This window comes from Helianthus annuus, chromosome 8 (assembly GCF_002127325.2).
Source record: "Helianthus annuus cultivar XRQ/B chromosome 8, HanXRQr2.0-SUNRISE, whole genome shotgun sequence".
Taxonomy (NCBI): Eukaryota; Viridiplantae; Streptophyta; class Magnoliopsida; order Asterales; family Asteraceae; genus Helianthus; species Helianthus annuus.
The window spans coordinates 126,864,804-126,882,453 of NC_035440.2; the positions used below are offsets into that span (position 1 = coordinate 126,864,804).

Genomic DNA, 17,650 nt, shown 5'->3' on the forward strand with positions numbered 1-17,650 from the left:
AAAACCCTTCACGTTGGAGACACTGACATACCCAGTACCCTCAAACCTTTGCTCAGCACCCTTAACTACAACATTTTCATCAGGGACAACTAGGACATCCTCAAACACAACATCAGAAGTATCGTTACTTTTTATGAAATCAAGTGCAGACATGACTGCAAATAACCACAAAACAAAAAGCACATAAGACATAAATTAAGAAAAAACAAAAGGAGTAAAAAAGAAAAATGCATACCCATGCCATTCCTCATTAGAACCGGATCCCGATTGGCCTTTTCCCACAATTTACTAACCCCTAACAGAACTAGCAAATGTTCAGGAAAGGGACGAACCCTTGAAGGGCACTCACGGATGGCTTTAAGAAAAACGTCATTCAAGTCGGATTCAGAGGGTTCCGGTTCATTGAGAACAGCATCCGGGTGCCTCCACACCATCTTGAAGGGGACAATAGAATCAGAGACCCAGAAAAAACGATCTTTCCAAGTACCAAGAGTGGTAACCATGGAAGAAGTGAGACAAGCATCAACCTTGGATGTTTCAAAAGTGAACCAATCACCGTTTTTGGCCAAACAAAAGAACCGACGAAAAAGCAACAGCGAAGGATCATAACCAAGGGCACGACACAAAACTTCGAAATGTAAAACCCTAGCCATGCCCTTCGGATGAATTTGACCAAAGGAGACTCGGTAATACTCCAACAGATTTAAAACAAAGAGGGAAAATGGGTGACGGAGGTTCGAAAACTCAAAATGACGACAATAAAGAGCAATCGAACCAGCCAGTCATTTATCAATCGGAACGTCACAAGCCGGAGCAGTTGGCTTAAATTTCTTCCCAATACCATATTCCATGCAAAACAGTTCTACTTCCTCTTGGGTTAATCGAGAAAAGGATTTTGCCAAATCCTTACGAGCACCCATTTTACAGAAAAATAAGAAGAAAATAAGGAAAGAGAGGAAACCGGAACTAACCTGAAGAATGGAAAGAAAATATGGAAGAAACTTGAGAGATATTGAGGGATTGATTGCTTGTCTTGAATAATAAATCAAAATAAAAGCCAAATAGAGGTTATAATTGCATAACAGTTATTAACCTAATCTCTGCAAAAAGTGTCGACCTATAAATTGCCACACATCAATCCAATCAGTTGTCAGTTTTTAAAATTCAAAATTCTCAACTGACTCCAAGCCTTCAAGCTTCTAAGCCTTTAAGCAATAAAAGCAAATGTGTAAAAGTTAGAAGTCTTTGAGCTCACTCCCAAAAACCTCTGACTTGGGGGGCTGGGGGGCTGATGACGGGGGTAGCACAAGACTAAATAAAATGACTTAGACACATTAAAGCCTAAAAGGTTAAAAGGTTCGAAGGTTAAAAATCTGGGAGTTGAGATAAAGCAGCACGTGAACAGTAGAGAGTCACATCTCTGATTGCTTCACCAAACTCCCCAGCCGCAAAATCAGCATGAGTCCACAGAGCACAGCCTTTTATCCGCAGGTCAAAGGCTTAAACCCCCAAAAAGGGTAAAACCCCCACTGCAAGCACGTTCACTAGTCAAACAGCTTCCTCTTTGAGCGATGTCTTTTCCTATAAATTAGACACTTCATTTAGTGTGAAGGACATTCCGATCAGCTCTGATTCTTGGAGAATCTCTGGTCATTGCTCTCGAGTACTTGCTTCATGCGAGTCACTTTCTTTCACATTCAACACACACATTCTCTTTGTTCTTACATCCGAAACTGAACACATCTCAGTGGAGGATCTCGAGCAAACAACAAAAACAAACTAGTGAACCTTTCTCCACGTCTTGCAAACGTGGGGCGACCCCACGACCTGCGTTAGGCAAAGTTGAACCCTTCAACCCTTTTGCCTCACCGGCCCAGCTACCATCCTTGGTCTATTATTTGTTGCATCAACAATGCCCATTGCGCATTGCCTTAGGTGCTATAGAATTCATGTCACGTCAAATAGAAATGGAAATTAAGAACCCAAAATTTTGAGAAATGGCCTTGGATTAGTGTTTTGCTTTTGGCCTCCAAAATTCATAGAGCAGCCATGCATTCATTTAATAAATAATAAACAAAAAAAAGACTTTTCCCCTAACAATTTAAGAATATGTAGTCCTATGTACAAGTAACTAGGTTTTTACCTGGGATTGCTTCCCGGGCTCGGGAAAGTTATTTAGATTAATTAATTACTATTTGTTATTAATACGACCACATTACATCAACCATCTTATTCTATTCAACAACATTGTCTTAAAATCACGGAAATAGATCATGAACCGGTATTATAGATCAAACAAAAGCACAACAGGACCACATGAATAACATCGTTTCCAATTTTACTTCAATGCACTTAAATGATCGGGTGATTTGGGATTTTGTAAAAATGTTTGTTCTTGTACTTCTTAACAAAATAAGATGTTCACCAAAATTCAAACAGATGTTGACCAAAAGTAAATCAAATGTTCAACATAAACACTGAATCTATAACAACAGATACTACAGACACTGATTATATTTAAACTACTGATACATAAACATTGATTCTTCATTCCACTGTTGTAATCTAAGCACTGATGTTAAGGATCAGTTCTATCTTCAAAGGGTGATCAGACCTTGAATGACAATGCTTTGATCTTCAACAATGCTTGGATCCCATCAGTAGTTTGAGCTTCAATTTTTATGCTTCATCAGTGGTTGGATTCCAATGTATGTTGAAGCTTTGCTGAGCTGTCATCTTCAAGTGCCATTTTCTTCATAGCCTCTTTAAAATATACAGCTTCTTGCTCTTTCTCTTCTGCATCAGTCAACTTTTGCCTCTTTCTTTGGTTTAACATAATGACAGAGGTATCTGATGATGTGAACAGTGGTTCAGAATTGTGGACCTGCTTCTTTGACATGTTAATAGTTTTGTAATCAGGCTTCTTTGGAAGGCTAGGATATGTTTCTCTCCTTTTTTCTCAGCCTTTCATAAGCTTCATCAGTGTACTGCCTTGTCCATTTTGTTATGGCTTTGGCAGGTGCAACCTTTGCATCAACCAACTCTTGTTGCTTTCTTTTATACTCCAAGGTAAGATCATCAATAGCCTTTTTGTATTTACGCCAGTTTGGTGCTGACCTTTTCATGCTTGGATCTCTTTTTACTCTTTCAATTCTATTGAGTTCTGCTTTGAGACCAACAAGTGGCCAATCTTGGAATTGTTCTTCCTTGGTAGGGTAGAACTTCTCACTCATGATCAGTGCCAGAATGTCTTTTCTCACATCTTTTTGCAGGCCAGGTTCTGGTGGTAAATTTGACATTTCTTTACTCAAATCTCTAGCATAGTCTTCCATGAGCTTGACTTTCGTGAGTAAAAACTGATAATGACTCGAATACACATTGTCATTTTCTCCTTCGCATTCAACCCTAGCTATTATTTGAGCTTGTTTAGCTTTTAGTTTTAGATATTCATCCATGTTTTTTGGATTTCTAAAACCAAGCAGAGAAGGGAATTTCCTTTTTGAAGGATCATCCACTGTGTAGAACTGCCTCATTTCATTCTTTACTGCATGGACTTCCAGTGGATAACTGGCAGCTACTGGGGTAGTATCTGCAGAGTTTCATATCCTTGAAGAGCTATTGGATCTTTGATTGGATTGACCAATTTTGGAGGAATGAAAGATTCAGGTTTGGTGATTTTAGAAGGTACAGATGAAACAGGATCAGGTGCTGGTATGTCATCATCATGCACTTGAAGATTTTTTCTTCTAGTATACACACTTTCAGGAGGAGGTGTTTATATTTGAGGTTTTGGAGCAAACAGAATTATGGCTTGGGAAGGATTGTTAAAAGTGGTAGGTAATTGACTAACAGTTGTCGAAACAACTGGTGTCTCAACCACTGTTTTCACTACAACTGTTGATGTATCAACAGTTGTCTTTTGCTTTAAGGCAGGTGGTGAGTTTTGTGATGATGGTTTTGTTTGTGGTGTTTGAGTAGTGATGGTGTGTGTTTGACTAACAGTTGTTGAAACAACTAGGGTTTCAACCACTGTTGCAATTACCACGGATGATGTGTCAACTGTTGTCTTCTGCCTTTTAGCAGGTGGTATTGGTGGTGGTGAAGGGATTTTTGGTAATGGGGATAAGGCAGTGGATGTAGTGTGTGTTGAAGTGGTAGTGGTGAAAGTTGTTTGGATAACAGATGTTGAAACCACTGAAGAAGCAACAACTGTTGATACAACAGGTGTTTTAACATCTGTTGGTTTGGAAGATTGATGTGTGGAGCTTTTGGAAGGTTTGGGATTTTGTTTTGTGGATTTGAGAGGTGTGGTTTTGGGTTGTATGACTTTTCTAGTAGACTTTCTTATGGGCTGAGGATTTTCTAGATCCTTTGGCTCAGAAATACCCTGTTCATTCATCTCCATAAAAACTCTCTTCTCCTGTTTAAACCTTCCTTTATCCTTTTCCTTATCCTTTTTCACCCTTGCTTTTGCATCAGCAATGGCATTTAAGGTTACATCAACCTTTTTGGAACAATCTGGCAAGGGGATGTGTGCAAGCATTGTTGAGTTATCTGGTGCAATGTACAGACCATCTTCATATCCCTTTTTCTTCAACTACCTCATTTTCTCCGCCATTTTGGCATTATTTGGTGGTGGTTTGTCCACAAAGATGATAGAGGGAGGAGCAGTACCAGTGGTGTTCATAAAGTGAGCCTTCAGGGTTTTTATATCTGCCTGGGTGTCTTTGAACCTGGCTTCCATGATATTTCTGATATTTTGAAGCTGAATTTCATGTTGCTGTTCAGCATTTGCTCTTTGTTGGTGAAGCAGAGGTTGAAATAATGGCCAAAGGTCAGTGGGAGCAGGTGGTGCCTGCTGTTTTTGTAACAACTGTTGCAGTATGGTTTTGATTTCTACAACAGATGTATCCAGGTTGTTAACCCTCTCCATCAATTTTCGGTACATTAAACCATCATCCAATTTAATGGGATCATCTGATTTCCCACCAGAGGTGGTTGTAACAGTGGTTGACTGAGGGAGACTTTCCCAAAAGTCATCCCCTGTTGCCCCTTTTTCTTGGAACTGGGGACTTCTTTCCCCAGCAGAGGTTACCAATCTAAGCTCACCAGTGTATACAGGACACACACCAGTATTTAGGAAGGTTCCCATAGAAGAAATTGCGTTCAAGGAAGTCTGATTAATGAAACTACTATCCAAGTGTAAACCAGTGGGTTCAACACTTGTAGTAGCTGCTTCACTTGAACTACTGACAGGAAGTACTTGTACATCCTGCAGTGTAACCTCCTCAGGTGTTGTTGGTGGGTTAGCAATGATAGGGAGCTCAGACTCAGTCACTTTCTATGGCATGCTCTCAGTGATAGGTGGTTGAGAGGAACTAATATCTATCTGAGTTATATCAACTGCATCCAACAAAAGTTTTGTTTGTGGTGGAATTGTAATAGTGAGTATGGGAGTGGAAAGAGGATTTGCCCCGGGCAGTGGGCTGGGAATGATGGATTCAACTGAGTCCAAAGCAACATAATTTGATGTCCCTATTCTTACAACTTGTTCTTTTTGAAATGAAACAGGATGAGCTTGAGGCTCAGGTTGAGATATTTCTACCATCTGCTGTGAGGAAGTAGCAGCAGTGGTTTCTGGTGACTTTTGTGTTTTCACCGGCAGTTGCTCTGGGATCTCATCTTCCAGAGTTGCCTTTGTTTTAGGTTTGAGGGGCTTTTGTGTTTTCTTTTGTCTTGGTCTTTTGGTGGATTTAGGTGTGGGTTTCACAGCAGTTGTTTGGCTGCTGTGATCACCTTGAGCAGAGGGCTCAGCAGCAGGTGCCTGAGGAGCAGTGGTAGCTGCTAAAGTCTGCTCAGGAGCCTCTGCTTGTGTTTTGGACACTTTTGATAGCTTTGTAAATGTTAACGGTGTAAGACCATTTATTTGAAAAGATTCACCCTGGATGAGTACATGAGCATCATCCTTTCTAAATTTCTTTTGAAAATAAAAGCTTAGGAACCTTAGAAATAGTAAAAATGATTTGCTATCAACATTTTTTACCAAGTCATTAAAGATCTCCTGTGAATAGTTAAAGTTTTCCCCATGCAAGATAGCATATGCCATGTATTGGATCCTTAATGGAATTTCATTGAAAGCAGCGGTCTTATTAGAAACACACATTAAGAGGGTATGAAACAAAAACCTTGGGGCAGGGGGAAAACTGCCTTTTTGCAAAGTGTCTTTTTTCATTTGTTTTGCATACCCTCTTTTTAAAAAATCTGTTTGATACTCTATTTTAGGGAAAGAAGTCTTACCTTTAAGATCATTGAGTTCAAACACCTCAGAGATGGTTTGTGGTGTGATTTTAACATCAACACCCTTTATCGAGGAATTGATCGCTATGGGTGTTTTATCTTGATATTCAAGTTTTGCATTTTTCCAAAATTCCCTCTGGGTTGCCAAGTAAATCGGAGCATCAGAAGTCAACAAAGTTTTGTACTTTGAAGACGAAAGGGCATCTATGATGGAATTGAACGTTTCAGTGTTACTTAGTTTTGTCAACAGACCCAAATAGTTATGGGGAGCTTTGTATCGAATTTCTATGACCTTTTGACTGGATTTCCTTTTAACTGATGAAGACCTTGATTTTGCCATTTGAGGAAGAAGGACGATGAGGAATTTTGAGAGAAATGGAGGATAACTGCTTTGAAAAAGGAAAAATGAATTCGATTCGACAGTTAAAAAGTTATTTGGGGGTTTTGATCAGGGTTTTATAGTAGAAAAGGTGAATGCTGACGTGGCAGCGGTTACAAAAGATCTGAAGGCTATGAATTGTCCACGAGCCAACCCCTGATGAGTAATGGAACACAGTTATTTTATAAAGACACTGATGGAATAATAACAGTGGTTGCAATGATTACAATGAAAACAGTGGGAGACTTTAAGTTATCATTGGATAGCCTGAAAACATTGTAATGCTTATAATTCATAAAAAATTTTCATTTTAACTATTTTTAAGATGAATGCTGAGATTTTTAAAATAAAGTATTACATATAATCAGTTAGCATGCTGGGGTGATGTGATAAATACCGTTATATATAAACAACCCAGTGATATGAAATTTAACGATCTAACATAGTATAAAACACTGATGTGATAAATATGTTAACATAAACAAAGGTAGAATATCTGCTTTTAATTTGAACAACTTTTGTTATTGGGCAGTGGTTCGTATTTGAGTTTGTATAGCGTTTGTCTCGAGAGATAAACTTTATAAACCACTGCTACACTAAACACTGTTACATAAGAAACACTGATAAATAAATAATAAAGTTGAATCCGCTGTAGTTGTTGAAACGCAGCTGCTACTGAGCAGTCGTTTTCCTTTGGTTGATCAGCCTTTAGGTACATAAGTGGTTGTCTTTAACAGGGCTTTGTCCTCAACAGTGGAACGCTCTCATCAGTCTTTAAGTACATCAGTCTTTATTGAACATCTGATTTACTTTTGGTCAACATCTGTTTGAATTTTTGGTCAACATCTTATCCTGTTGTGCTTTTGTAAGATATATAATATGGGTTCATGATCTAATTCGGTGATTTTAAGACAATGTTGTTGAATAGAATAAGATGGTTGATGTAATGTGGTCGTATTAATAACAAATAGTAATTAATCTAAATAACTTTTCCGAGCCCGGGAAGCAATCCCGAGTAAAAACCTAGCACCGTTATATATAAACATCTCAGTGATATGAAATCTAACAATCTAACATAGTATAAAACACTGATGTGATAAATACTGTTACATATAAATACTGTTAACATAAACAAAGGTAGAATATCTGCTTTTAATTTGAACCACTTTTGTTATTGGGCAGTGGTTCGTCTTTGAGTTTGAATAGGGTTTGCCTCGAAAGATAAAATATAGCTAACCACTGCTATAGAAAACACTGTTACAAAAGAAACACTGGTACATAAATACTAAAGTTGAATCCACTGTAGATGATGAAGCACTGCTGCTACTGAGCAGTGGTTTTCCTTATACGGATTGATCAGGCTTTAGGTACATAAGTGCTTGTCTTTAACATGGCTTTGTCTTTAACATGGCTTTGTCTTCAACAGTGGATAGGCCTCATCAGCCTTTAAGAATATCAGCCTTTAAGAACATCAGTCTTACTCAAACACTAAATAATAAATAAAAATAAAATACAACATAGATTCATAAAATTAAATTTATTCATGACCTTAAAACTAAAAGTCCAATAATTACATGACATACTGAACAATATTAAAGTTCAAATCTAAGAATAACAGCAAGAATTAAGAAACTTTAGTTTCAACTCCATCGATTGCTAAACCTCTAGATGTATGTACTTCAGCATCGCCAAGAACTGCACGTCTCTATCATCGCACTCTATATTACTGACAACACAAATAACAAATAAACCTAAAATGCAAAGTTCTCTTCTCAACTGTTGTAGAACATCTAAGTTTTCAAGATATTGCACGAATCTATCCATACTTTCTATAAAAGAAGAAATCCCAATGACAAACCTGACGCAAGAAAACCTGACTTTCGATTTAACGAAAATCGAACAACGCAACTTTTCACGATGTTGCAACAATGATACTGCAACATCGATATTGAAAGGTTGATGTGTGATGGGAAGCTTCATTAAAACGATGATGTTGGAACAATGATACTGGAACGATAACATGTTCAACAAACATTGGGACAAAGAAGTGTAATCGAAGATTAGCGCCTAAATCACGAGAAAGATGCATTCGAGAGAGAGATATACACACACATATATGAGCGAGCGAGATTTGAATGTGATAGCAGATAATTATATCTTATTTATAGGATTAGAATATACGGTTTGAATTTTGAATGTGGGAACTGATAATTATTAAATTATCTTATTTATTGGGAACTGATGTTTATTGGTAATCGACAGTAGTATATATCCTTATATCCTCCTTTATTAAAATATTAAATATTAAATATTTGAATTGTTATGCAAAGTAGGAAAAAAAAAAGAGAGAGAAGGTCAATTGTCATGATGACTTTTCTGTAATTACTGATATTATCAGTAATTACTGATCTGATTTGAAAGCAACTGTCATGATGACTTTTCTAATTTTTAAAACATAATAACCGTCAGTTTGAAATTCACATTTTGCATATTTTAAATGTCCAGAGCTCAAGAAATTAGCATTAATTACTGATTTGATTTGCAACAAATAGTCATCAAGAATTTTTTTTATTTTTTAATATAATTTTAAATTTTATGATCAAAACAATGTTGGAGGAAATCTTACCTCATTGGTATGTAACGAGGACGTAAAATGGTAATTTCATTGTAATTCTAGTTTTTATTTGATAATTTCAATCTATCACTAATTAACACCATCAATAACAAAAAAGTGAGCAGTGGCTGTTTTTTTTAGGAAAACCACTGATGGTCAATATCAATATATGTCAACAATAAAAAAGTGAGCAGTGGCTATTTTTCCTATCAGATGATACCCAACAGTTTTTTAAACACTGATGTTTGGACAGTTAACGGTCAACAGATTTTGAAGAAACATATGTTTCGCCTTATATATCAGTTGTCTGGACTTAAACAGAAGTTTGACCTTAAACAGATGTTTGCCCATAAACAGAAGTTTGACCATAAACAGGCGTTTGCTCATAAAGAAATGTTTATCTGGTGGTTTAAAACCACTGTTGGGTTAAAATTGTTTTTGTGGAGGTTGAAGGGGATTGAAACGACTGTTGGGTTAAAATATTGTTTTTTTGGAGAAGGAACATGCTTAAAATGGTGGTTTAAAACCACTGTTCGGTTAAAACTGTTCAACCTAACATGTGTTTCCATTAACTATTGACGAAATTGCAAACAGATGTTAAAACCACTGTTTGTTATTGTACTTCTTTACAAAATTACATAGAATTCAAGAAAATGAAACAATGACTTAAAGAACTATAATTTAACACATAATCTAATCGGGCAAAGCAATCTATTATATGAGAATTCACTGATTCTTACAACATGAAACAAAACATCATCATCTGCAATAATCAGATGATCAAAATGCAGTACATGAAAACGCTTCTTCAGCTGTTGAAGAGTAGCCCTTTCCTCATATACTTAATCCTTAACTTTGTTCATAAAGAGCTCCTTTAAAACAAACTTTATGCTTCTTTTAATACAAAAAAGGCAGGAAACACCATTACTCTAGTAAGATAAAATCTTATCTTAAAACAATAGCAGATCCTTTCTTGCGTTTAGTAGGAACTACTGTGGGTTCTACATCATCATCTTCTGCACAAGTCAATTATAATCATCATTTAGTCATAAGCAAAAATTATTTTACCTATAAATTTAATAATCTTTCTTTGTGTTTAATTAAACTTTATGCTTCTTTGAATACAAACCTATAATAACCCGCAGCAGATTGTATGAATTTCAAACAACTGTGATTAGACTGAAATATAAACCGAGAATTAGAGTATATCACTTCAAAATTAAAAACTCAAATTTGAAAATCGGAGTAGCAAAAAACACATACTTTAAACGATGTTGGAACAATAATACTGGAAACAACCGTAGAACAATCATCATCATTATCATCTGCAACAGATCATTGACAACCATCATATAGTCAGAACTCAGATAACAAAACTTTAATAAAAATCAAACACATAGCATGATTATGGCAAACCAGATATCAACAAAAATCAACAGATGAAACCCTAATTTCAAAAAGAATAATCGGTGAACATATTCACAGATCAATAATCAACAGATGTTGTACTCATATCATAACCATTAAGAAAAAATCAACACAGATCTATAAACATACAAATCAAACCTGAAGATGAAACAATCTTGTAAGAGAAACACCGCAGAACCATTAGCCGGCGCCCCATCTCTTGATCTAACTCTCGAACGAAACCCTAGCAATGGTTACATGAAAAGACCCAAAACACAAAGGATTACTGTAAATAAGAGGAAATCATGAAAGTATTTCAATAAAAAAAAGAAGAACAAACCTTTTGATGAAGTAATGGATGAACAAATGAAGGATGTACGCCAAAATCTAATTTACAGCGTTTGTGAAATTTGAATCGCCGGAATATAGAGAGAGAAGGAACCCTGGGCATTTGTAAAAACCTAGTTTGTAAAGAAAGAGGAGAAGTGAGAAGAGAGATATATAAGGAAAAGGGCAGTGGTACTGTTGGGCGAGAAAAGAGAACTAAGGATGCCCTAATTAAATGACACGTGGCCCAAATAACTTTCATTTATTATATATAATAATAGATAGATGTGAACTTGTTAACTAGTTTTACGGTCCTTTATTATAAAACTAAAGCATCGTACTTGAAGGTGTCTTTAAAGAAAACTTTTAGAAAGGAGAAAGAAAGTGTCCGAAGAAGGCACCCATATTGGTCCTTTCATTTGGAGCTTCTGTATTAAAATCTTGGAATTGAGTCATACCTATGCCCATATTGTACCATCCACAACTACACACTGAAATCAAAATGGGTCGTTCAAATCAGTCAAATCCTTTTCCCACGATACCAAAACATACTTGGTTACACATAAATTAGATATACATATATATCTATATATTTGTGTGTGTTGTATTATTGTACTTGATTCACTTAACCTATTGGAAATAACAAATTACACATTGGATCCTCTATGTTATTGTGAGTGTAAACTTTATATTTCTTGTAGTGGTTATAAATGATTGTAAGTGAGGGAGAGAGAAAATAGAGAAAAATTACTCTTCACTAGTAATTGGAGGAGATATTGTTCATCTCTATAATTTTTGAATATTTTTTAAAAGTGGTTGTGGGTGGAGGCGAGAGAAAAATTAATGATAACAGTATTAAAGAATATTATTTAATTGAAAAGGAGAGAAGATATGTTTTTTTGTGTAATTATAAAGATAGAGAAAAAGGCTCAATTTTGAATGCTCTTAGACCGTCCGTAGTGGGCATGATTTTTTCAAAAAAAAGCCCCCAAACATGCCCAATCATGCCCAACCCCACCCCCATGGGCGTTTTCTAGCATTTTTTTCAAAAAAAAAGCCCCCGGCGTTTTTTAAATCACGCCAAACATCCAATTGTTTGGCCAATCACATGCATTATTTCCTATGCTTGCCCAATACATTTTTTGGATGTTTTTTTATTTAATTGTTTAACACCCCTTTTTAATATAATGCCCACATCCCCACTACACCAATTTTAGAAAAACACCCAATAATGCGCCTTGCTGACTATACTACTACATAGCGGAAAACGCCTAAGGGCAGGGGCTTTATTCACCCAAACCACTACACATGGTCTTAGGAATTGGTATGCATATGTTAACTGAGTTGAGAACAATGTTGTAAGACAAGGTCGAGTATTCTCCTGGTAATCACTACAAGGTGTGCTGTCGAGACGACTTTCTTCAACACCTTCTAATTACTGGAAATCGATAAAATGCGGTCAATCTCGGTCAGAATCAGTTCTAGTAGGTCAACTTGGACCGAGTTTGACTTAAAAAAAACATGACTCCTATGTCTAACATATTAAAAAATAAATATCATTTTTACAGGAATGAATATCAATATTTGAAATAATTTACTATTTTAACATTTATCTTTTTTATTTATATTGATATTCACGTATTTTGTTATAAACATTAGTAACTTATGATGTTTGACATATATATTATTTCTCGAAAAATAACTTCTTATAATTTAATATGTCTGAGTACTCCTTAAGTACTCTCCATATAATTCGAGTACTCTCAATCCCCTAATCAATTGGGAAGTGTCTAACAACTTTTACGACCGTGGTTCAGAATAGAGAGAATCACCAATATATTGTAAATAAATCATTCATTTAGTCATGATACATGATAAGAGTCAGTTATCTAGTTTTTCTCATGGATTAGTCATTTTCATATTATCAAGGATTTATAATAGAGGAATCGATAGCACCATATCATGTATTTAAGATTCACGCTTATAATGAAAATATTTGGGGTTTAGATGGATGATTTTCTCATTTGACTATACACTTGAAATTGATATTATATGACCAAGTATACAAACAGTTTCAAACAAATGGCTAATTTTATGATTTTATAATCCAAAACAAAATATTTTCATAATGAGATAGCCCGTGAAACCGGTCTACTTCATAAATTATTTAAAAGTTTAAAATATAAACATATAACAAATTTAAAACAAAATATGAAAATAATTCTTCTCTTTTATTGATTTATATTATTAATAGAATTTAAAGGTTTAAATAAATAAAATATATAGTTTAAAAAAGTAAATAGACCAGTGAATGATGTATGGGAAGAAGAAAAACAATATATAATTGCTTGCCTTTTTATTGTTTTATTCTTTTGAAATTCTTTCCAATAGATCGTTCTACCGGTTCAAATGAATACAATTCAAATAATTAAAATTAAAACTGGACCAATTATATATCTTGTTTTCGATCCAACCGATCCATACAAGTTCTAGAAACAAAAACAGTGATCAAACATCTTAATTTATTGCAATGATATCTAGAATAAGTGGTGAAAGAATTGTATTTCTCTTAGAAAATAGGTTTAACAATCATTTAGTGCAGAGCGACATACTGGTGGACAATGATAAGAGACCCAGGAAAAGTAGGTTCGATCCTTGAGGCAAACGAGTTTTACCGGTTATTTCAAACACGTGTCTACGGACGGGTGGGTTATTGGGTTTTCCCCGGAATTGGTGATGGGCTCGGGTTACTTTCGAAGTACTCCGTTTAGTCCAGTGAATACCCTGAAAATGTTCGGAATTGAATCTGTTGACCGTTAAAAAAAACACCTTAATTTATAGGATTCCACACCCCTCAATAAATCTCACCTCCACTCAAAACACCACCTTCCACACACACAAAGACAGATCAAGATGGACACAACAGTCAAACTCACATTCTGCTACTTCTTGTTCTTATTCCTCTCATCCTTCAATGTAAGTTCTACACATTGCCTTCTTCATATGTCTTTTACCTTAACAACATGTTCTATGCTATATTACTCATCATCCTAACCAATCAAATCCATGCAGGTTTCATTACCCGAAACGACCAATGTCGTTGCTGCCGACACCTTAAGAACACCAAGAAACCCATTTTCTCCTAAATCTTCCATAATTCGTTATTGGAAGACACAAATCCCCAATAAACTACCCATCCCGTATTTTATTTTATCCAAAGCTTCTCCACTTCAACCCTTAGAATTCTCATTATTTACAAAACTAGCCTCAAACCACTCTCTTTCATCCCACCTTTCTTCCTTCTGTTCTTCCGCCGGTTTATTCTGCTTCTCCGGTTCAACCGCCATTAATTCCGGTCACCCAAAAGACGCCAACTTTGCCGTTTACGACGGCAAAAGCTTCAACAGCTACGGCGCCGCCAGCATAGGCGGTGCCGACACCTTCAAAAACTACTCGGAGAACACCAACTTTGCATCTAGTGGTTTTACTAAATACAGCGGTGGGTCCACCAGCCACCGTGAAGGGTTCACCTCGTATGCCACTAATGCCAATGTGGCTACCTCCAACTTCACCAGCTATGCCACCGGTGCCACCGGCGGAGACGGTGAGTTCGCCGCGTACATGCCGAGTGTCAATGTGCCCGATCTCCGGTTCGCGTTGTACTCGGCCGACGGAAACAACCATCCCATGATGTTTAATAGTTATGCCGATGACGCGAACTCGGGGACCGAACTGTTCTCGAACTACGCGAAGAATGGGAACGGTGTTCCAGTGGGATTTACCGGGTATGGTGGCTCGTCGAATGTGGTGGGGTCCACTTTTTCGCACTATAGTGAGTTTGGTAATGGTGTGAATGATAGTTTTAAAGCGTATACGTCTAACGCGAATAACCCAAGAACCGATTTTAGAGCGTATGGTGGTGGTGGAGGAAATGGCGGGTCGGATAGTTTTGTGAGTTATCGGGACGGGGCAAACACAGGTACCGATACGTTTGTGTCGTATGGTAGGAAGTCAAGTTTGGGTAAGACGGGTTTTGTCAATTATGGGAAAACTTTTAACCCGGGATCCGACTCATTTAGAGAATACGGTAAAGGGTCCACGGGTCAAAGTACGGATTTTAGTATATATGGGTTGAATACCACGTTCAAAGAGTATACCAAAACCGGGGTTACTTTTGGACAATACACAAAGCCGGGCTCAAATGAAGGTTCCGTAAAGGTCGATGGCAGTTTCGTAAATAAATGGATTGAACCGGGCAAGTTCTTTAGAGAGAGAATGTTAAAGAAAGGGACAGTGATGATGATGCCCGACATTGTTGACAAAAATCCTAAACGGTCTTTTCTGCCCCGAGCCATCACGTCAAAACTACCTTTTTCCAGTGACAAACTGTTTGACGTGAAGGAAGTTTTTGGGGCTCAAGACCACTCTGTTCTGGAGAGTGTGTTAACCAACACACTCTCAGAATGTGAGCGGGCACCAAGCCCGGGTGAGACCAAGCGGTGCGTTGGCTCGATTGAGGACATGATCGATTTTGCGGTTTCGGTTTTGGGTCATGATGTGGTGGCTAGGACCACGGAGAATGTTAGAGGATCAAAGAAAGAGGTAATGATTGGGGAAGTCAAAGGGGTCAACGGTGGGAAACTCACGAAGTCAGTGTCGTGCCATCAAAGCCTTTACCCGTACCTATTGTATTACTGTCATTCTGTTCCGAAAGTGAGGGTCTACATGGCGGAGATACTTGATGTGTCTAGCAAGACAAAGATGAACAATGGTGTTGCCATATGTCATATAGACACGTCATCATGGAGCCCAGGGCATGGTGCTTTCGTGGCACTTGGGTCGGGTCCGGGTCACATTGAAGTTTGCCATTGGATATTTGAGAATGACATGACATGGACCATCGCAGATTGAAGACCAATTGTGTGCCTTTTTTTCCTATAATATAAAGACATATTAATGATGTGGTCTTGAGAGTTTATAACCCCATTGTTGTCGAGGATTTTGTAATATAATGTGACAGTCTCACACTATTCTACTCACAATTTTATCATTATATGCACTTTAATGTAAACTAGGGGGTGTTTGTTTAGTTGTTAGTGGGACTCTTAATGGTTCAGACCTTTTACTGATTCAACACTTAATGGTTGAGACTTTTTGTTTCATGAGCAGATGTCTGAATGGTTCAGACATTTGCATCTGAATGGTTCAGACATTTGCATCTGAATGGTTAAGGATTAACTGACCTCTGAATAGTTAAAACCTTTAATCTGAATTTGTCAGACATTTGACTCTGAATGGTTAAGTATTACTGGTTCTTAATGGTTAAGATCTTTTACTGGTTTAGCACTTGATCATTAAGAAGTTGCGGAACAGCCTCTAAATTGATAATCCTATGGAGAAATGAACCTTGCGACTTATTTTTAAAAAAATACGTTTGATTTTATCAACGACATAGAGATAGCATTAAAAGCCACGGACAAGTAAGCAGCTAGACTCGAATAATTAAGAAGAGATACTAAAAAAGACATTTAAAGATATATATGTAATATATGATACAGCATGTCATACTCTTATCACTTGTCACGAGAAGGATCTTGTAACAAAAGTCATATGATTTAGAATTGTCCTTTTGTGGCCAAGCATGCCAACCAAGTGGTTCCTCGATCTACACATCACACTTCCTATCCTAGTATCCCACGACTCAAGATGTCAAATAAACATATTTGTGTTTCGGATGAACGAATATAAGATGTGTGTCGTCGACAATTAAGGTTGTTTTTGCATTAGCGGCTATCGAAATTGCATGTCAAACAAACATTTTATGTTTTAAATTTTGAAACGTTTAATGCATGCCAATCAAACAAGTTTTGTTTTATGTTTTGAGAGGTTTAAAGGATGCAGTGTGTATTGTGTTTTGTTGATTTGCGAGTAACATTTAATTATTTGGGGGAAGGGAGACAATGTGGATGGTATTTTATTGATACGGATTACATGAGTAATATTTGAATATTTAGATGAAAATAAACGTGTGAGAAAGTACCCAAAAGTTTTTAATCTTCTAGTCTTCTAGATGCTTTATTTATTTAAATAAATTAATTATGTAAACAATTTTGATAACACTTCGTATATGATCTATACTTCGTCAAGGGGATCCGCTTTCGCCATTTTTGTTCCTCATTGTTATGGAAGCCTTTTCGAATATTGTGTCTAAAGCTTGCAGTTTGGGTCATTTGAAAGGGATTAGTCTCCCTAATGAAGGGCCGGTCATTTCTCACCTTCTTTACGCTGACGACGCTCTTTTGGTAGGTGAGTGGTCTGAACATAACATAAAGATGGTGGCTAGAATTCTCTGGGTATTTTTCGGGTGTTCAGGGCTGAAAATTAATTTTCATAAGTCTAATTTATTTGGAGTTGGAGTTGGAGAGGAGGAGATCGAGAACATGGTGTCGGTGGTGGGTTGTCGCCGTGGCTCCGCGCCGTTCAAATATTTAGGAATCCCTTTGGGGGCGAACATGAATAGAGTCAACAATTGGGACCCGGTTGTGGCGGTTTTCCGTAATAGGTTGGCCACTTGGAAGTCGAAGTCGTTGTTGATTGGTGGCCGGGTGGTGCTTATTAAAGCCGTC

General features: G+C 36.9%; 1 protein-coding gene and 1 long non-coding RNA gene across 2 annotated transcripts; one reads left to right on the forward strand and one right to left on the reverse strand.

The window, feature by feature from the left end:
* Positions 1 to 10,575: 10,575 nt before the first annotated feature.
* On the reverse strand, positions 10,576 to 11,197 carry LOC110915513. The gene is made up of 3 exons (XR_002579012.2): positions 11,038 to 11,197; positions 10,857 to 10,941; positions 10,576 to 10,615 (listed from the first exon to the last, which is right to left on the reverse strand). It is a non-coding gene; the product is annotated as an uncharacterized LOC110915513 (long non-coding RNA).
* Positions 11,198 to 13,855: 2,658 nt separating this feature from the next.
* LOC110916809 (polygalacturonase 1 beta-like protein 1) lies at positions 13,856 to 16,095 on the forward strand. The gene is made up of 2 exons (XM_022161466.2): positions 13,856 to 14,000; positions 14,097 to 16,095. The coding sequence occupies exons 1-2, from the start codon at positions 13,938 to 13,940 to the stop codon at positions 15,933 to 15,935; spliced, it is 1,902 nt and encodes a 633-aa protein (XP_022017158.1). The 5' UTR covers positions 13,856 to 13,937; the 3' UTR covers positions 15,936 to 16,095.
* Positions 16,096 to 17,650: the final 1,555 nt, after the last annotated feature.